Source organism: Mesoplodon bidens (genome assembly GCF_964165515.1).
Source record: "Mesoplodon bidens genome assembly, chromosome: 19".
NCBI lineage: Eukaryota > Metazoa > Chordata > Mammalia > Artiodactyla > Ziphiidae > Mesoplodon > Mesoplodon bidens.
Genome location: NC_138179.1, coordinates 16,224,243 through 16,243,295, shown reverse-complemented (window position 1 = coordinate 16,243,295; position 19,053 = coordinate 16,224,243). Strand labels below are relative to the sequence as shown.

The 19,053-nt window shown below is 52.6% G+C and overlaps 1 protein-coding gene and 1 pseudogene across 2 annotated transcripts; both read left to right on the top strand.

Moving 5' to 3' along the window:
* Positions 1–5,474: 5,474 nt before the first annotated feature.
* TRARG1 (trafficking regulator of GLUT4 (SLC2A4) 1) lies at positions 5,475–16,902 on the top strand (the record flags this gene model as incomplete). Its single annotated transcript, XM_081219823.1, has 4 exons — positions 5,475–5,861; positions 10,191–10,416; positions 14,328–14,402; positions 16,661–16,902. The coding sequence occupies 4 exons, from the start codon at positions 5,475–5,477 to the stop codon at positions 16,900–16,902; spliced, it is 930 nt and encodes a 309-aa protein (XP_081075949.1).
* Positions 16,903–17,588: 686 nt separating this feature from the next.
* On the top strand, positions 17,589–17,821 carry LOC308607347 (annotated as a pseudogene). Its single transcript has one exon. The product of its transcript is annotated as an uncharacterized misc_RNA (transcript).
* Positions 17,822–19,053: the final 1,232 nt, after the last annotated feature.

The following is a 19,053-nucleotide window of genomic DNA, read 5'->3' as shown; positions in this document are numbered from 1 at the left end:
GAGAATGCATGGGAAGGTGTTTTATAAACTAAAGCCCCCAACACGTTAGTTATTAACATTGTTTCATCAGGGCTATTTGTTTGAGTGCACACATCTGCATATTTACAAGATGATAAGTATTTGCCTGGCATTCTGAGGTTTTTTAACATGTACACATTTTGTGCATGCTTACAGAGATGTGTAGATCTGTGAATGTGTGTGTGTGCATATGTGTATGTATTGACCTAACAGGTACCCCCTCCTCTCCCTGATTCTTTAGGGGATGCTAGACCAGAATACCTTTAATTGTGTGCCTTCCAGGTTTTCTGGAACTCTTGCTTGAGTTTTTTAATCTGCTTCCTAAGACCCTATCCGTTCTCCAAGATAACTGGTTTGCTGTGGAAAGAAGATAAATCTGTGATTGTTAAAGAAATGGAAGTTATCAACCAAGACCACATAGGTTTATCCAAATATAGAGAAAAATAATGCAAGGAGAGGCACTGAATGAATATAAAAAGGAAAGTTCTGCAAAGAGAAAACACACATATAAGAGAGAGCTGCTAAAATTTATGGCTGAAAGATATGAACGACTGATACCTAAAGACAGAAATTATGTATCTATAAGGTTAATCCCAACAGATCCCTCAAATAGTGTTCAGAGGAGAGAGAGGGTTCACTCTGAAAGGGCAGAAAATAATAACAATTTACAGCACTTTTAGCAGCTTTACAGCATAATGAATGAGACATGCCAGCAAAGTAAGTAATTGTAGGACTCAGTGTTGTCAGGGATATGGAGAAAAGGTCACATTTACAGATTTCTACTTGTACTGTGTGTCTGTTCCCTTTTTGGTAGAGAACAATTTGGCAAAATCGCAGTAAAAATACCCCAAGGGAGTAATCCAAAAGGAAAAACAAATTTGCAAAAAGGCAGTCCCATCGGCACTGTAGCTATCGATGAAAGATTTTGAAACAACACAGATGCCCAACCATAGAGGCACGGGCAAAGCATTCTCTAGTGTTGTAACGGGATGCCAGTTATGGTGAGTTCGGGGAGCAGATCACAAACTGGTCTGTGCCCGCTGATTGTAAGTGTGGACAAGCAGGTAGGTGAGGTGCAGGAACAGACCTTGAGAGAATTTGGGAGGATGTAACAGGCTATATCCATTAGGGTGTTTTTTTTTTTTTTTTGTAAAGATTTTTTTTTTTATGTGAACCATTTTTAAAGTCTTTATTGAATTTGTTACAATACTGCTTCCGTTTTATGTTTTGGTTGTTTTGGCCACCAGGCATGTGGGATCTTAGCTCCCCATCCAGGGATCGAACCCTCACCTGCATTGGAAGGCAAGGTCTTTTTTTTTTTATCTTTATTTTGTTTGTAATTTAATTTTTTTATACATTAGGTTCTTACTAGTTATCCATTTTATACATATCAGTGTATATATGTCAATCCCAATCTCCCAATTCATCCCACCACCACCACACACACTTTCCCCTCTTGGCGTCCATACGTTTGTTCTCTGCATCTGTGTCTCTATTTCTGGGAAGGCGAAATCTTAACCACTGGACAGCCTGGGAAGTCCCTCCATTAGGTTCTTGATAATTGTTTTTTAAAGGTGAAAGTTTTGTTTCCTTAGGGCACCTTCCAAAGAGGAGTAGGGAAATGTTTTGAGCACAGACAGCAAGGATTCCTTTGGAGGGACCCCACCTCACTGGATGTGAAACTGGGGTGCTTGCTGATGGGTGCATGAGCACATCAAGTTTTGCTCACACTTTGCACGTATGTGCGTATGTGTGTGCAGACACCAGAAGGCTGCCTGGAGCAGTGGAGTTGGGCCCAGGCAGGCCTCAGTGAGAAGTGGAGTTTTCTTAATTACTCCTGCCTTGTCAGCCCCATATGGTTTCCTGACACCCAAGGCAATGCTGGGGATGAAAAGGGCCTTGCAGGGAATTCCCTGGCGGTCCAGTAGTTAGGACTCCACGCTTCCACTGCAGGGGGCACGGGTTCGATCCCTGGTCGGGGAATTAAACTCCACACGGCTGAAAAAAAAGCCATGGGATATAGGGGGGGCTTTTTACCTCTTCTCCTTGGATTAAGCTCGAACTTACCTGCCCTTCTGAGGTTTGCTTCCCTGTCCACCCTGTCCAGTTTCCACTCCACTGTTTACACCTCAGCATCCTTCACACCAGGGGTGTACCAAGGGTGGGACAGGCAGAGGTGGACTTAGCATCGGTGTGGACACACCCTGGGCACTTTATTGGCGTCTTCATCTTCCTCTGGTTCATCCAGCCGGCCATCACTGCAAGTCAGGCCCTGGGCGAGGGAGCTGGGGTCACACACCTGCCCGCTCCAAGACCTCACAGCCCATCAGGGAGGGGGCACAGAGAGGGGAGTGACTTTCTTCAGTTCCCTACATCCACACTAGGGAGCAGCGAGGCCAGCCCGCAGCAGAACAGAAAGGCCGATACACCTATGTAGCTTCAGGCGCTCACAGCGCAGGCCGCCCCCTGAGGCCCACGGGTGGTGTGAGGGCGGAGTCGGAGCCGGAGCTCAGCGCCCTCCCTTCTAAAGGTTGCAGCGGGCCCAGCTGCTTGCTGCTCTGCAGAAAATGGGCCCAGGGTTCCCAGATCTTCATGTTAAAAGTCTGAAACCCCCATTTTTATGTGAAATGGATTTTTTAAAAACACTGTTGAGCCAACACTGGGCAGGCCAAACCCACTTTGCATGATGAACGTGGCCCGTGGGCCTCCATTGAAGACCTCGGTTGCGGGGGAGTGGGGAGGCCGCACCTGCAGGCGGGGGCAGGACCGGGCCAGAGGAGGAGCAGGTGGCTGGGTTGGGCTCACCAGCCCCGGAGCCCAACCCCGGTGCTCCTGGTCCTCGCCTCTGCCCCTGCCCCTGGTTTCCACTCCCACTTCTGGTCCTTTCCCTCACCACCACTCGGCCGCTAGATGGCACCACAAGCCGAGGATCTCACAGCAGACAGAGCAAACCCTGCTCCCAAGTCCCTGAACCCCAGCCTACCTGGTAACCTCGCTGCCGTGGGCCACCCTGGGGACTTCTTGGCTTTTTCTTTTCTCTTCGAGTTTTTATTAAGTCAAAAAATCCCTTTATGTCAGGTTCCTTCTGTCCTCCGGGCCAGTGCTGCCCAATAGAAATATAATGCAAGCCACGTTTTAAATTTCCTAGTAGCCATATTAAAAACAGAAAAGAGACACGGGTGACATTAATTTTAATAATGATTTATGTAGCCCAATATATCCAAAACATTATCATTTCAATATGCGACCTATATACAGTGTATTAATGAGATATTTTACATTCTTTTTTCTTGTACTAAGTGTTTGAAATCTAGTATATGTTTATACTTACAGCACATCTCAGTGTGGATGAGCCACATTTCAGGCGATTAGTAGTCACATTTGGCTGGAGGCTATGGAACTGGGCTGGGCAGCGGTAGGTCCACAGGGCCTGAGTCCTTCCCCCCCAAGAATCAGCTCCCAGGTTGTAACACGGAATTCTGTCCAAGCTGGACACAGACTTAGAGTCTAGGGGTCTCAGGCACCCAACCTGCCACCCTCTGCAGGAGGTCTCTTATTTAAAATGGCATTAGCCGCTCTCTCGAAGTGAGAGAGTGGCAATGGACATATATACACTACCAAATGTAAAATAGATAGCTAGTGGGAAGCAGCCGCATAGCACAGGGAGATCAGCTCGGTGCTTTGTGACCACCTAGAGGGGTGGGATAGGGAGGGTGGGAGGGAGACGCAAGAGGGAGGAGATATGGGGATGTATGTATATGTATAGCTGATTCACTTTGTTATACAGCAGAAACTAACACACTATTGTAAAGCAATTATACTCCAATAAAGATGTTAAAAGAAATAAATAAAATGGTATTAGCACGTTTCTGGAAGTTCCTGGGCACAAGAGCCCAGCTCACTCCCTCTGCCCCAGCCCTGGCCTGGGGGAGCCCTCCTCCCATCCCTTTGTGACCAGCTCTCCACTCCCTGCCCCTCACACTCTCTGCCTCCTTTGCCTTGTCACGGCCCTTGTTGGAAGCAGCATTTCTGAAGCCAGCTTGATACACAACCCAAAGATATTTCTTTCCACTAAAATGGCTCATCTTGCTCCAAACCAGCCCCTGGACTTGGACCAGGGATTGATATCTGATCGGGATACAGCTTGAGATGACTCTGGGCCTCGCTTTTCTAATCTGTGATATCAAAGGATTTGAACGCCACAACCTCTGAGACCCCTTCTCACCTCTAACTTCCCACCCCCAACCCCCATGACCTATGCCCTCCTCCAAACCACACACAGACACACCCACACACACATCCTGGTGGTTCGAGGTCACCTTATAAAACAATGTAAGGAGAGAGATCGGGGACATAGAAAGACATTGCAGAGAATAGAGAAGGTGGCAGGAACGGAGGGAGGAGACATGAGAGAACAAAGAGACAGAGGACAAGCAGCCAGAACCGGGGCCCTTCAGAGCCGGCATCTGCGCTAAGGAGCTCCTGAAACAGGATCTTTGCTGGCTTTTTAAAAGCACCTTAGGAAAGCTCTAATGGCCATGAGATGGGGCCAACACTCCTCCCTAATAGCCCCTCTGCCCTACCCCTTGGTGAGCTGCTCATACACCCATTCAGAGGGTCCAGGCAGAATCCAGGGGCCACACTAGTAGTAGACCCCCCCAGAGCTAGGAGCCAGGCTCTGGCCTGGACGCCTCTGGGCGTTGGAGGTCAGGGTCGAGGTGGGATGCAGTAGGTCCAGGGGCCAGCGTTTCCCAACAGATAGGAGAAGCAGGAGCCTGCTCCAGTAGGGGAGCGGCAGGGGGCTCAGTCTCCCCTGACAGTTGAAGACACACCCATTTTGACCCACTCTGTCTTTCTTCCCCATCCAGAGCCCCCACCCAGAAGAGCAGGCCCTGGGTCAGTAGTGGAAGCCAGAGGCTGGCCCAAGTCCCCCTGGGCTGGGCTGGGCTGGGCAGGGCTGAGCTGGGCTGGGCTGGAGCAGAGGCAGGATGCTGCTGGGCGGTTCTCTGGGGAGAGGGGAATTGAAAAGCATCTCTGAGGAGGGCAGGGAGGGAGGGCGGCTGGGTGATGTACACACACACACCCCCTCCCTGACTTAGCCTAAGCCTCACTCGGGAGAAGAGCAGTCCTCTCTCTGCTCTTGGAGCTGCTTTCTGTTGCTTCCCCACCCATCTGTGCTGTCAGCAGCATCAGCAAAGTTGGCCTCAAACTTGAATGGAACCGAAGGCTCCAGCTTCCTGGAGCTCCATGGGGAAGTAGGCCGGCCTGAGCCTCTGAACTCAGCTGGCCCGGAGAAGCTGACCCTCCCAGCCCCCAGCTGGCCCTTGCTCTCCTGGGTGACACGTCTGCCCCTGACCCTGTAGGCCCTGAGTCTGGGCTGAGGAATGGTGCACTGAGGTCCCTCTGGAGCCCCTCATCCCAGCCTGAAGCTGGAGCAGCCCAAGGCCCAGGCCAGCATGGCCCACCCCGGGCAGCCTCAGTTTTCCCCGGCGCAGGAGCCAGGCACCGTCTCACCCCTGGACCTGCCGGAGATGGAGAAACTCCTCACCGAGGTCGGGGGCCAGGATGACAAGCCCCTGAAGCTGTCCAAGTCCCCCTCGGGGGCTCTGGACCTGGAGCAGGACTGCCACAGTCTGCCCTTCAAGGCGGTATCCGAGGGGCCCCGGGAGGCCTCGCTCCCCCAGGCATCCTCCCGGGCCAGCTCGAGGCGGGCGTCCTCCATTGCCACCACCTCCTACACGCAGGACAGAGAAGCTCCCAAAGATTACCTCGTCCTTGCCATCACCTCCTGCTTCTGCCCCATCTGGCCCCTCAACCTCATCCCCCTCATCTTTTCCATCATGGTAAGTGCTGCTCTTTGTTCCAGGGCAGGGGCTGGGCCTGGGGTCAGCAGCCATGCTTCCCTGCAGGCACCAGTCTCCCTGCCTGGGAGGAAGAGAAAAGAGCTGGGTGCCGGGGGCTTGGGGGAAGATTCCCCTTCTCAGCCGGTCTATTACTCCCCCTTGGAGAGGGGTCCAGGGGCCTGGAGGGCTTCTGTTTGCTGTCCTCCTTCAGCTCTGCTCCTGGACATCACAGCTCGACTTTGCACACATCCCTGCGGGGAAGGGGATTCCAGAGAGCCACGTGGAGCTAAATTCTGCACAGAAATACAGCCAAGTTGGGGGCCTTGCCTTTGCGGGGGTCGGGGGCATTGTCCCAAGGAGTCATTCCTGAGTGGCGCTGTGAATCAGCAGAGGTTGCAGCTGGCATGGGGTCCCAGGGCCCTGTGTTCTCAGGAGGGGAGCCAGGCACCCCCCCCTGGTGTTCCGTCAGCCTCTGGCAGCTCTGGTTTCCAAGAGCAGGCAGTGGCTTCCCTGCCATGGACTGAGGGCTCCGGGGCCCGGCTCCCCCAGGGCTGCTCCTCTGGGGGGAACTTCTCACTGGGGCCCTCTAGGCCTCACCTTTGCACCGATTTCAGCATCTGTCTTCAGGGTGTGGGGGGGGCCTGGGCCAAGGGTGGGAACACACGTGTGTCAGAGGGCATGGCTGGCCTGGCCAGGGAGGGGCATGGGGGCTAGTCCTTGCTTCCCACACACTCGTGCTCTAGGGTTTTGAGTAAATTACCTTAGATCATCTCCAATCCAAGTCATCTGGATAGAGCTACTTACAGAGGAGCCACAGAAAATGCTGGTAGATGTTGGCAAGTGACTTCTGTGGTCCAGGAGATTGTGAGAGAGACACAGGGAGAGGCTGGCAGGGAGTGACTTTCAGAATGAGGCTAGGAGCAGGGGACAGTACACTGAGAGGGGAGACACTGTCTGCTTCCCTCTGGAGTGACTCCCCTGCTGAGTCACCCGTCATCGAGCCCCCAGGAGCTGTGGTCATTCCTGCTGCCCCGCTCTCCTCTGAGAAACCCCTTATTTCCTCATATGTCTCTATCCACTTCACCGAGGCCCAGTCTCCAGCCAGGGGGGCCTTCCCCAACCCCCATCAAATCCAGCACCACCTGCCAGGGCTTTAGGGGACACTGGCAGGGACTTGGTGTGGGCAGAAGAGCCAGGGCTGGGCCAGGCCTTTGAGGAACTTCCTGTGCTGCCTGCTGCTCTTGGAGGCAGCTGGGGGCAGAGCTGGGCCACAGGGGTGCAGCCAGTGGCTGTGGGCAGGGCCAACCTCTTGGTTACAGGGAGAAGCCCCAGGAGGAGAGACAGGCTTTGCGGAGGGAATCCACACAAGGACCCAGGAGAAAACGTTCGCTAGAATCCATCTCCTGCTGGGGGTGGCAGGGTGTGATCTGGGTAGGAGCTGCCTTTGTCAAGGGAAACCTGGGCCCAAGGCTGTGAGACCACCGAACCCACCCCCAGTGCACTTCTACATCCTCCTCAGGTTCTTGAGTCAGGTCTGATGGTCACCGGGCCTGGGGCAGGGAATACAGTGCTACACCAGATGCCATCACCAATCCCCACGAGCCTCCTGTCCAGTGGGGAGAAACTTGTAAACAGATCCTTACAACACATTGCAAGAAACACCCACACTAGACAAAACCACAAGGTATTCTGTGGCCTCGGGCAAGTCACTCAAACATCTCTTCTCCTCAGTGTTCCCATCTGCAAAATGGGTGTCAGCATAACACCTAAATTATAGAGTTGTGTGAGGGTGAAATGAGATGAGCCATACAAAGTGCTAAAGCACCCAGCACATAGTAAGTGCTATTATGTGATGGTAGTAATTAGGCGAGTGTCTCCCTGGCGGGGATGGGAAGCCATCACCAGTTTGTTGGGGGTTTTTTTGGCCATGCCACACAACATATGGGATCTTAGTTCCCTGACCAGGGATCGAACTTGTGCCCCCTGCATTGGAAGCACGAAGTCTTAACCACTGGACCACCAGGGAAGTCCTGTTTGTTGTTTTTCTTAGAGCTTTAAAATATAATTCACATATTATACAATTCACCCATCTAAAGTGTACAATTCAATGATTTTTAGTATATTCACAGACAAGCGCAACTATAACCACAGTCAACTTTAGGACATTTTCCTCACCTCCAAAAGAAACCCAGTGCCTTTTTTCTTCCCCATCTCTCCCAAACCTGAGCAATCATTCATCTTCTTTCTGTCTCCATGGTTTTGCCTCTTCTGGACATTTTATAAGCAGACATACCTCGTTTTATTGTGCTTTGCCGCTATTGCATTTTTTGCAAATTGAAGGTTTGTGGCAACCCTGCATCGAGCAAGTCTATCGGCGCCTTTTGTTTTTCCAACAGCATTTGCTCACTTTGTGTCTCTGGGTCACATTTTGTTAATTCTCGAAATATGTCAAACGTTTTCATTATTATTATATTTGTCATGGTGACCTGTGATCAGTGATCTTTGATGTTACTAATGCAAAAAGATCACAACTTGCTGAGCAATGATGATTAGCATTTTTTAGCAATATTTTAAAATTAAGGTATGTACATTGCTTTTTTAGATACAGTGTTATTGCACACTTACTAGACTACAGAAAGGTATAAACGTAACTTTTATATATACTGGGAATCCAAAACATTTGTGTGAGTCGCTTTTTTGTGATATTCACTTTTCTAGCTCACAGGACACTCTCATGCCCTGGGGAGGGAGGGGTCAGTTATTTATCTAGAGCTGAAATACTTGGTGCCACTCAAACAGCAGCAGCGGTGAAGGAGAGACAGAGAGTGTGGAAAGAGAGTTAAGTCTCCATGATGGTGTCTCCAGGTCCTGGCAACAGACTTCAGAGCTCCTCATCTGAAGTCTTCCCACTGGTTACCAAGTGAAGGATCAAGCCCTTGACCCCAGGGGAGAAGGAGACCCACAGCCCTGACAGCCTGGCTAGAGCTCACTGTCTGCAGAGCATGTCCTAGTATGAGGTTGACAGAGTCTAGTTAATTGTTCCCATTTACCAGATGAGGCAACTGAGGCATGTAAAACAGTGCCGTGCCCATGGTCACACAATTGGCAAGAGGCGTATCAGCTGGATACTGAATCCACTATTCTCTTCATGGCCCCACCCTGCATCTACCTCTGGGACAAGGATGGTGTGTCCCTCCCAGGAAAGGCAAACCTTTTAGGCATTTATGCAGGGAGGGAATAATTCTACTTCCTTCCCTCTTTTTCTCCCCCACCTCCCGGTAGCCTCCTCTCCACCACCCACTCACTCCATCAGTGGAAGACTAATGGACCAGCAGTGTCCTTCCCACTGTAGCTCTGACAGGGGCCTGCTGGGACCAGGGCTGGGATCAGGGGCTCTACCTCAGGAGCTGTGATCACAGGTGTCCAGGCCCAGGCCTGCTCAGCACCGCAGTTTCCTGTGAGCTCCCTGGGGTGGCCAGGGCAAGGTTGGCTTCATCCATTTTACCTCTGGGTCAGGATGAGAAATGGCCATGCTCCCCGATCCAGCAAGATCTCCTGTCAATGAGGGATGCTGGGGCCCAGGCAGTGGGCCTTCAGTTGTTGATAAAAGAAGCATCAGATAGACTTGGGTGTGTATCCCATCTCTATCCCTTTTAAGTCACATGACCATGTCCAAATTATTCAACCTCCTTCCTTAGCTCCAGTCTCCTCATCTATAAAATGTATAATAAAACCACCTACCTCATAGGGCTGTTGGGAGGATTAAATGAACTAATGTGTGTGCCAAAGCCTGGAACATAGTAAATGCTTAATAAATGGAAGTGGTTGCTATTTTTAATACTAAATGAAACTGCAATGTCAGAGGACAGGGCAAACCCCCAGTGAACAGGCATTTCTGGCTTTTAGCAATTTGGATATAATGGAGTCTCACCCCTCATTACAGCCTTGGGAAAGGTAGGCAGCCCTGTCTGTGGTTTTGGTTGCAGCCTCTGAGCAGTCCCTTCTCTGTAGGTTGTTCCTACAGGCCCTTGGTCTCCACTATACCACCCTGCCCGTCACTGTCCTGAGATAATGCCCTGCATTGCTTGGTCATGATTCCAGCTGTCCCCAGCCAGCAAGGGGCAGGCTTAGTTACGGGTCTCCTCAAGAGGTCTGGCCACTTGAGTCCAGGCCACTTCTCCTGAAGGAGCCCCCTGCCTCTCCCCTATGGGGGCTGCTGGAGTGTGGGCCGCAGTGGGGACCGGGTGTGTTCCGGAGGCTCAGTAAGGGGCCCCCTCCAAGGCTCCCAAGGACAGCCTTCCTGAGGTCTCTGCCACCTTCTCTCTGCAGTCTCGAAGTAGCATGCAACAGGGAGACCTGGACGGGGCCCGGAGGCTGGGCCGCCTAGCCGGGATGCTCAGCGTCACCTTCATCATCATGGGGTTCGTCATCATCATCGTGGCCGTGACTGTCAACTTTGCAGGTGAGGCCCAGCCGCACTCCAACTTACTCAGTGTGAGGACTGTGGAAGGCTGTGGCCCAGCCCCCTGGGACAGGGGTGCTGGTGGGGAGAAGGGTAAGGGCATGTGTGGGCCACAGCCTTTTCCTCTCACTCAAGGAAAGCAACCCAGTCCCCTGCAGGGACTGGCTGAGTGGGGTTGGCTTTCTGACTTTCTAATGCCTGGAGAATAGATCACTAGGAAAGGGCGTGGGAAGAGCACGTGCCCAGGAGTCAGAGGCCACGAGCTCTAGTCTCAGCTCTGATGGTCCCGGGTCCTGCACCAGGGTCTGCCTGGGTTGAGTCTCGGGGTTTTCACGTCAAAAGTGGTAGGAAGCAGCCTCCAGCACAGAGGCTTTTGTGAGCATCACCTGAGATAATGCATGAGACTCTGCTTTGTAAACTGGGGGCCTGCCAGACAGCATCCCTGATGAGACAGCCAGGACCTACTGGAAGTAAACCATGCACGTGCTGGAAGTAAACCATGCACGTGCTGGAAGTCAGGAAGCAACACTTTTGTGAGTGCCCAAAGGTGGCCCAGGGAAGTTATCCAAGCAGGACGACCGTTTTCAAAGGTGACACTCAGCTGCTCACAGAGCCCAGGCAGCTTTGAGAATTTCTGGGTTATGCAGGTCAGTGTTGTCCATTTCCCTCTCGCCACACACTCACATTGGGAGCCTCCAAGTATCTCTGCCCCTTTGGTGATCAACATAAGCTGTTCCCCTAAAGACCCTGCCCCTCCATTTGTGCTCCATGGGCCAGCAGCCATGGCTGCTGACACCAGAAAAGGCTAGGAGATACAGAATCTCAGGCCCCACCCAGACCCACTGAATCAGAATCTGCATTTTAATAAGATTCCCAGCCCAATCGTTATAGTTTGGGAGGCACTGATCTGGAATACAGAGTTTTCAACTTGGGGCCCGAAAGCCTGGGATTCAGCCATGGGGTCATGGGGAACCTTGGCCTCGTAGGAGAGGGAAGAGTTCAGGTTTGTAATCAGTCTGCCTGGGTTCAAAATGCAGGTCCTCCACTGCATCTGTCTGAGCGGAAGCATGTTCCATAATCTCTGAGTCTGACAGGTGTGCAGGTGCCTGAGAAGCAGGGACCCACTAGCCCAGGGTATGAGCCTCAGCATCACCTTCTGATGTCGCAGTCTCTTTGTTCTGCCGATGCTTGTCACCTTAGCCATGACTCTTTCAATGGCAAGTGACAACCACTGAACTCAAACTGGCAAAGGGGACTGCTTAGTTTTCACTAAAATATTCAAGCGGCGATGGTTCTAGCCTCAGGGGTCCACGTGCCTACCTCCGAACCAACCACCGAGGCCCCGGTCCTGTCCTTGGCAGGAGCTCACTTCCACCGGGAGCCCCCAGCCAACTCACCCCGTTACCATTTCCCGCTAGGAAACAAAGACTCAAATCCTCAAAAAAGGGCCCGGAAGATCCTATGTTCTGAGCTCTGTTCTGCCATACCTGTTCTTTTCTTTACAGTTCAGAAGAAATAAAACTAACTAGGGGGCTGTGCTAACAGAAGCAGGCCCCGCCCGCTGGAAAGCTCCACACCCACATGCCCCATGTACCTCGGAGGACAGGATGGTGACTGCCAAGTGCCCACCTGTCCCCCAGCTCCAAAAGCACAAAGTTGAAGGGAAACCCCCAAGTCACCCCATTGCCAGCCCACATCAAATGGGAAAGCAAGAGGAAGAAAGGAAGGGAGGAAATGAAATTGACTGTGAAACCAGGGAATACTGTGGTTTAATCTCAGGGGCACGTCCCGGCATTTTAACCCCAGGGTTCTGGCTGGTTTCTCATCCCCACGATTTCCTGGGACCTGCCAAGCAGCACATACTGCCAGAGTGAGAAGAAACCAGCCCCACAAGCAAGACTACAGTGGGGAGAGAGGTAGCACAGTCCCTGCGTGTCTGATGACCAGGAGAAAAGACGCGGGCCTTATTATCTTTTGTATTTTTCTTGAGGCAGGATAAAAAAGACTGTTTGCATGCCTTGTGCCACATGCCTGCTGCGATCCCAGCCAGTACCCTGAGCTCAGAGGCCAAGCTTCTGCTCAGCACATGCCCTGGAACGCCTCGGACACACAGGATATGCAGCTGCTCTGGAAAGAGGCAACAGCCATACTTCAATCCTACATCCATCGCAGGGTGGAGGCACCGAGAGGAATGTTGGTGGAGACAGAAAGGGGGACGGCATGACCCATAGACCTCTTCCCAGACATTTCAGCCTCAGGAGCGTCTCGGCTGAGAAGTCTAGTGTCAGAGCATCTGCCAGGCTGACGCAGTCTGCCTCTAGTCCCTACCTGGGCTGTAGCCTGGGGCACCAACCAAGAACTCCCTGGGCCTGACCTTGCCTCCAGGACAGCCAGGGAAAATGAACCCAGGCCTGAGCTCTCATCCTGACAGGCCCTGCCTGGCTGTCTGGGGCACAAACTTGGAGTTTCATGCAGAGGGGCTCAGGGTCCCCATGCAGAGTGGCTCAGGTGGGGTCTGGGCTCCCAGCTCCCAGCCCAGCTGCATCTGATGCTCTGTGCCTCACGCTGTGCCCCTGGCCAACCACAAACAGCAAAGGCTTTCCCTGGAGCAGGCTTTGGGACCACCCCTGGGGGAAATTCCCATGGGCTGCCAGGTCATTAGGGGTGTTTGTGCCTTCTACCGGGGCGTGGGCCAGAGTTTTTATGAAGGTTTGTTGTTCATGGGGTCTAGAGAGTTTCAAGATAGAGGGAAGAGCTTGGCTGAAGGGTCCCATCTTTGGGGACCCGGGCTTAGGTACACATCCACATGCTCAGAATCAGGGGCCCGGACACCATGGCCTTTGTCTCAGGACCTAATGGGACACCTGGAAGGAGTTAAGCAGGGCCCCTCAGATTTCTCCCTGGTCTTTCTTGCTCCCACATCCCCTGTTGGCTTCAGCCCCCAAACCCTTGGAGAAGGATGCTCCGGGCCTTCCCACCCTGTGAGGCCCTGCCTAGCAGCTAGGGTTCCAGGAGGTTGGGAGGGCAGGTCCTCAGGGCCCCAAGTTGGCCACGAAGGATTCCTCTGTGCCTGTTCAGGACCCTCATGCCTCCTTTCAGGGTCCCTGCCCGTCTCTCCCACCCTTCTCAGAGGCTCCTGAGGAGGGAGCATGTCAGCATAGAGGCTCTGTCTGCCGGGAGGGGCTCTGGGTCCTGGGTGCAGCCCCAAGCCTTCTAGGAGGGTCTGTGTGAACGAGGGGAGGGTTCAGGGCCCAGGGGCGTGGGCAGATCCCTCTAGGGCTGGCATTCCTGTGTCAGTCACCCACCCAGGGAATAAACTCCAACCTCTCCCGACCCTAAAGGAGGGACCAGCTGGATTTGCTTTATGGGACCTTTGAGGTCAAAATAGAAATGCCTGTGTTTGTCGGGGGAAGAAGGGGATAAGCCCAGAGTATCTGTGTCACTTTCAAGGTCAGGTCAGGCCAGGGGAGTCATGATGAGGTCTATGAATCTGACATTCACCGGCCCCCACCCTGGAAGGAGGGGTCATGAGTCAGCTGTCTTCCGGCAGGCCCCAGGGGTCCCCAGCTTCAGCACCCCAGGGAGAAGAGAGCAGTGAACCAGACTGTTCAGGCGCGGTCTCGTGGGAAAATGATGGCAGAGGCGGGACCGCGGCCTCTGTGTGCCCTAGGACTGTCACGCACACCCAGACCTGGCTCCCCATCTACAGTCTCACCCACAAAAGCAGGCCCGCCACGCACGCACTCCCACAGACACACACACTGGTTCCTACTCCAAACCCAGGATAGTGGAGAAAGAGAGAAGCCGCAGCAGACCGCTGCAAAAGCCTGCACGGCAGGAGCATCCTTCCGTTCAGGCCAGAACGACTTGAGAGTTTTCTAGTCATACTAAGGATGGGGCTCAGAGGCCTCAGGAGACCGGCCCTTCCGGCAGAGAGGAGCCCAGGGCCAGAGGATGGGAACCTTCGGAGGTAAGGCTGGGACCCCGCTGCCTCCCACCCACAGGCCTCCTGACACCCCCGGGCCTTGCTGAACGTGAAGGGACAGTGGCCCTGCCACCCCAGCGCCTTCGTGGGTCCAGTACTGGCTGCATGAACACAGTGGTCCCCTGGCTTGGGGCACTGACCCAGCCCCCCGCCCAGGTTCCCTAGGGAACAGCAAGCACCACGCCCCTGACCACCACCGGCCCCCACTCACCAGTTCTCTCCTCTGTATTTCTCGGCGTGGAAAGAAATAAAGCTGACCGTCCACGTCCACCGGGGGTCTGTTTGTGCTGCTGGGTTCAAAGGGTTCCAAACAACTTGGGGGGCACTGGGGAGCCTGGCCATCCAGGGGCTCCATGGCCACCATGAAGCATTCCCCTGGGCAAGCCATTTGTTCTCACCCAGCCTCAGTTTCTCTGGGGAGCGATGCTGGTCTTCCCTTGGTCGTTCCTTCTGCCTCTGAACAAAGACCTCAGGCATTGAAGAGGAGGGCAGGAGGCTGTGCTGGGCCTCTTACAAACCTTGGTAAATCCACACGGCCATCCGAGGGGGTCGCTAGTGTTATCCCGGGGTTCCGATTAGTAAACCGAGGCTCAGAGAGGTTCAGACACTGGGCCCAGGTCACACCGTGCCTGGCATGCAGAAGGTACTGAAGAAGTGTTGGTGAACTGACCGTATCCCTAGGTCTGACCCCAAAGTTGGCTTCTTGTTGCCGTGCTTTGCTGCCTGGAGAGCAAAGCCCTATGTAAGGAAGGTGAGAGTTAGTTGTGTGTATGTGGGGTGGGGAAAGGGTGGGAGGAGGGAATCTATTTCCAAGGCTGTAGGATGAAGCAGGCAGGGATGACTTGATTGCTTGATGGTGGAAGGTGGCAAGGGCTTGAGGAGGGGGACATGGGCAGAGCCACTGGGCTGGGCAGCCAGAAGGAAGGGAAGGAATTGCCATGTGGCCACAATGAGCTGCCCACACCAAGGGCAAGAGGCTGGGGGAAGGTGGGGGGAAGGGCATAGGACTGGGGTGGGGCAGGAAAGCAGGGAGAGTCCCAGGACCCAAGAGGCAGCCCAGCAGAGTAGATCAGGGGGTGGGAGTTCAGGCCAGCCACTTATTAGCTGCATCTCCTTGGGGAAATTCCTTCCAGCCAGACTAGGGGTCAGGGGAGTGCTTCCCATGTGCCATGTGCTGTGCTCCATGTTTTGTGCAAATTATCTCACTTAATCCTCACATCACCCCCATGAGGTGTGTCATCCCATTTTCCTAAGAAGAAAATGAAACTGAGAGAGGCCCAGTGACTTGCCCAAGGTCACAGAGTCAGGAACCCGTGAAGCAGGACAGTCCCGGAAGCTTTGGTGACAGGACTCTCCTCCCTCACCTTAAGAAGTTTGCAAGCTATTCCAAGGGAGTTGGCCATTTTGACGCCCTTTTCCTGCACTGCCCGGCATGTGATGGTCACATTTCTCTGGAGCTTCTTGTTTCAGTGCTGCATGTGACCTTTTCGAAGGTATTTTGAGCACCACCTGGGGAGTCCAAATTAAGATGAAATGCCACCAGTGAAATGCTACCAACTTAATAACACTCAGGTGTCTGGACACCTTCTCTACACGTGGGCACTGCCAGTAACAGTCACATCACTTTACTGCCTGGCTTGGTGATTTGAAAGTTTTTCTGGCATCATCTTTCAGACACAACCCAGTTTTAGAAACTTTAAAACAGGGCGTAGGGGGACATGTGTCTGAGATTCAGCAAGGGAGAAGCTGCAGCTTCCACAATGCAGAAAGCCTGAAATCACAGATGGCTGCGCCCTCTCTCTACCTGGACTACTCCCCACCTGTGAATGGTGTGGTGATCCTCTCTGCACACCCTCTGCACACAGCCCTCTGCACACAGGGCTGGCGGAGACCCAGTGGCGTGTCCTGGTGAACCGTGAGGGCTGGATACACGTGGGGAATGCCAATAACAATTTCCCAAGGCACAGCCAGGAGAGCTCCCCAGAAGCTGGGAGGTGCTGGGCATCCCAGGCTGGCCCTTGAGACTCCCCTCCATCCCCAGCCCTACCTGCCTGTCCCTGACCCATGACAGGAGACCACCCCGCGTGCCCAGGAGAGGTCTCTGGCCCAGGCCTCAAACCTTCACTCCTTGGCTGTGTCAACTTGAGCAGCCCTGGCCTCTCTCTGGGCCTCAGTCTCCAGGTAAAGGAGTGAGCTGTGCGGGTCTGGAGTGGGCTTCTCAATCCCCCCCGGCAGCACGCTGGAATCACCTGGGAGCTTGGGCCACGCTGGTGCCTGCTGCCACTCCTAGTGAATCAGGTTTAAGTGGTCTGGGGTGTGGCCTAAGCTTCCAGATTTTTTAACGATTTCCAGGTGATCCCAATGGTCATTTGAAGTTGGGAGCTAGGGGGCTGGGCCCTCGAGACTTACTACTCAGCATTAATGGGAGTCGCCAGGAGCAGTCAGAAATGCAGAAGCTCAGGCCACACCCCGATCCAGAATCTCTGCCCTTTCACAAGATCACCAGTGGTCCCTGTGCACTGAAGTTGGGGACGCTCTGGGCTAGACGCCTGAAGCCGAGTCAAGTGGGCCAACTTGCTGCAGTCTCCCCTTAGGCCGTACCTTCTGCGGGGGCAGGTCTTTTATCTTCCCTCTAAAAATAATAATTGTTTTCCTTTCTTTTTCGGCCACTCTGCGCGGCTTGTGGGATCTTAGTTCCCCAACCAGGGATTGGACCCGGGCCCTCGGCAGTGAGAGCACGGAGTCCTAACCACTGGACCGCCAGGGAAGTCCCATTTTCCTTTCTTTCTTACAACAAGGGTCTACTGAAACAAATGGAGAAAATCTAGGCAATACCGAGAAGCAAAGAGAAGGACATTAAGAGAAACCTCAAATAAGTTGGGGGGTCTCATAGCAGAAAAATTCTTCACCCTGTTTCCCAGAGTGTTTGTGAAACTGAGTTCCCCTTTAACAGAGTTCCCTTAACGAGTTTATGATTGATCTCTCTCTCCAAAACTTTATTCCCTTTCTTGTTCCCTCTGACCCCAACCCTGAGCGAACTGAACATTTATCAACCAGAATCAGATGACTCAGACTGCTGTTGTGGATATCAACACCAATGTACTAGAACTGTTGTTACAGATCTCGTCATTAACCTGCAAATTCAGGTCATTTCTCTAGGGCAAGATGAGCTAACAGACCCCCGAGCCACAGACCACCTGGCCTGGGAATTGTAAACCAGAGACATCCTGACTCATGAAACTATGATTAAGAAATGTCACAAGACTGCTGGGTAGGGAAGATGTTGCGTCCAGGTTGGCGGTGGCTTTGCCTCGGACTGTGCAGCCTCCTGCCGGGACAGGCGGAGGCCCCGAGCCCCGTGTAGCCGCCAGAGCAGAGCCGGCCATATGTGGTGCTGCGTGGGCAGAACCTGGTGTTGATGGGAACTATTTTCAGCATCCTGCTGGTGACCGTGATCCTTATGGCATTTTGCGTCTACAAGCCCATTCAGCGCCGGTGATGGCCAAGCCGGCCCTCCCACGAGCCTTTGGGAGCAGAATAAGTCGTGTTGCACATGGGTCAGTGGAGAAGGTGGAATCAGAACGTAACTGCTTGGAAACGATCATTGGTCTGGACAGTTGGTAAATGCTGAATGATTTAGAAAAAACATCTAGCCATTATCTTATCCTAACACTATAATGCAAGTATTTGGCCACTTGAGCCTGTTTCTCAGTGTTTCTTTTTATATCTGGCTGTACCTGTTGAAAGTAAGACCTGAAGCTCCAAGGTTCAGGGTAAAGTTGGAGTGTTCACGAGAAAGGAAACATGACTTTGTGAGTGATGTAAAATCCACACTGGAAAGGAATAATCATTAATACTTGAAAATATTAAGAAGAGTAAGACTTAACATGTAGACATTCCCTGCTTAAGAACCATTTGGTCACAACGGGTTAAGAATCCCAAATGTTTTTAATTATCCTAGTTGGCCTAGATTCCCCGTTTGCAAAGCAGTGTCAGCTGTGGGGAACATAGGCTGCCACTCCTCACTCTGCAGGGAGCTCTGCACTCAGACGCCCCCACTGAAGTCGGGGTCACACCAGCTAGGCCTGTGACCACGGGCACCCTTGGGCTGGGAGGTACTGGGGGTGGCTGGAAGTGTTAGCACTTGGCCCATCTGAAAAAGAATTGGTCCCATTCAAACACGTTGGTCTCCTTGTCCTGCACTTGTCTTCCCAGCCCTTGGCCTAGAAATCAGGGCAGCTTTTCTGAGTCGGAATCTAAAAGAGACTCAGCAGGACCTCTTTTCCGCCCTGGGTGGGGAGGGGCTACAGAAGTGCGTGTTCATTGTGGCGGGTGGGTGTGTGTGGGTGTGTGTTTACACAATTTAAACTTTGAAAATGCTGCTATTCATTTGCGCTGTTGGTGAACTGGAATTTTCCCCCATGGAAATACTTTCGTACATACAGTATTTTATTTTAAGGGTGCTAGGTTTAACTTTGTTGTTAAATTAAAATGCTTATCTTGTTTGTGCTCCATTCAAGCACAGCACTGATTTTTTTTTTTTAACAACCGGCACTTAATGTGAAATAACTGATGTGGGATACAGTAACTGACTTAAGGATTTTGTTTGTGACCCTAACACTGAGCCACTGAAACGTGCTTTTGAGCAAAATGTCCATTAAAACTAAAGTAAAATCTTAAAAAAAAAAAGTCACAAGACAATGATTAATCCCAGCCAGTTTGTTATTCCCTTTAAAAGGAACAAA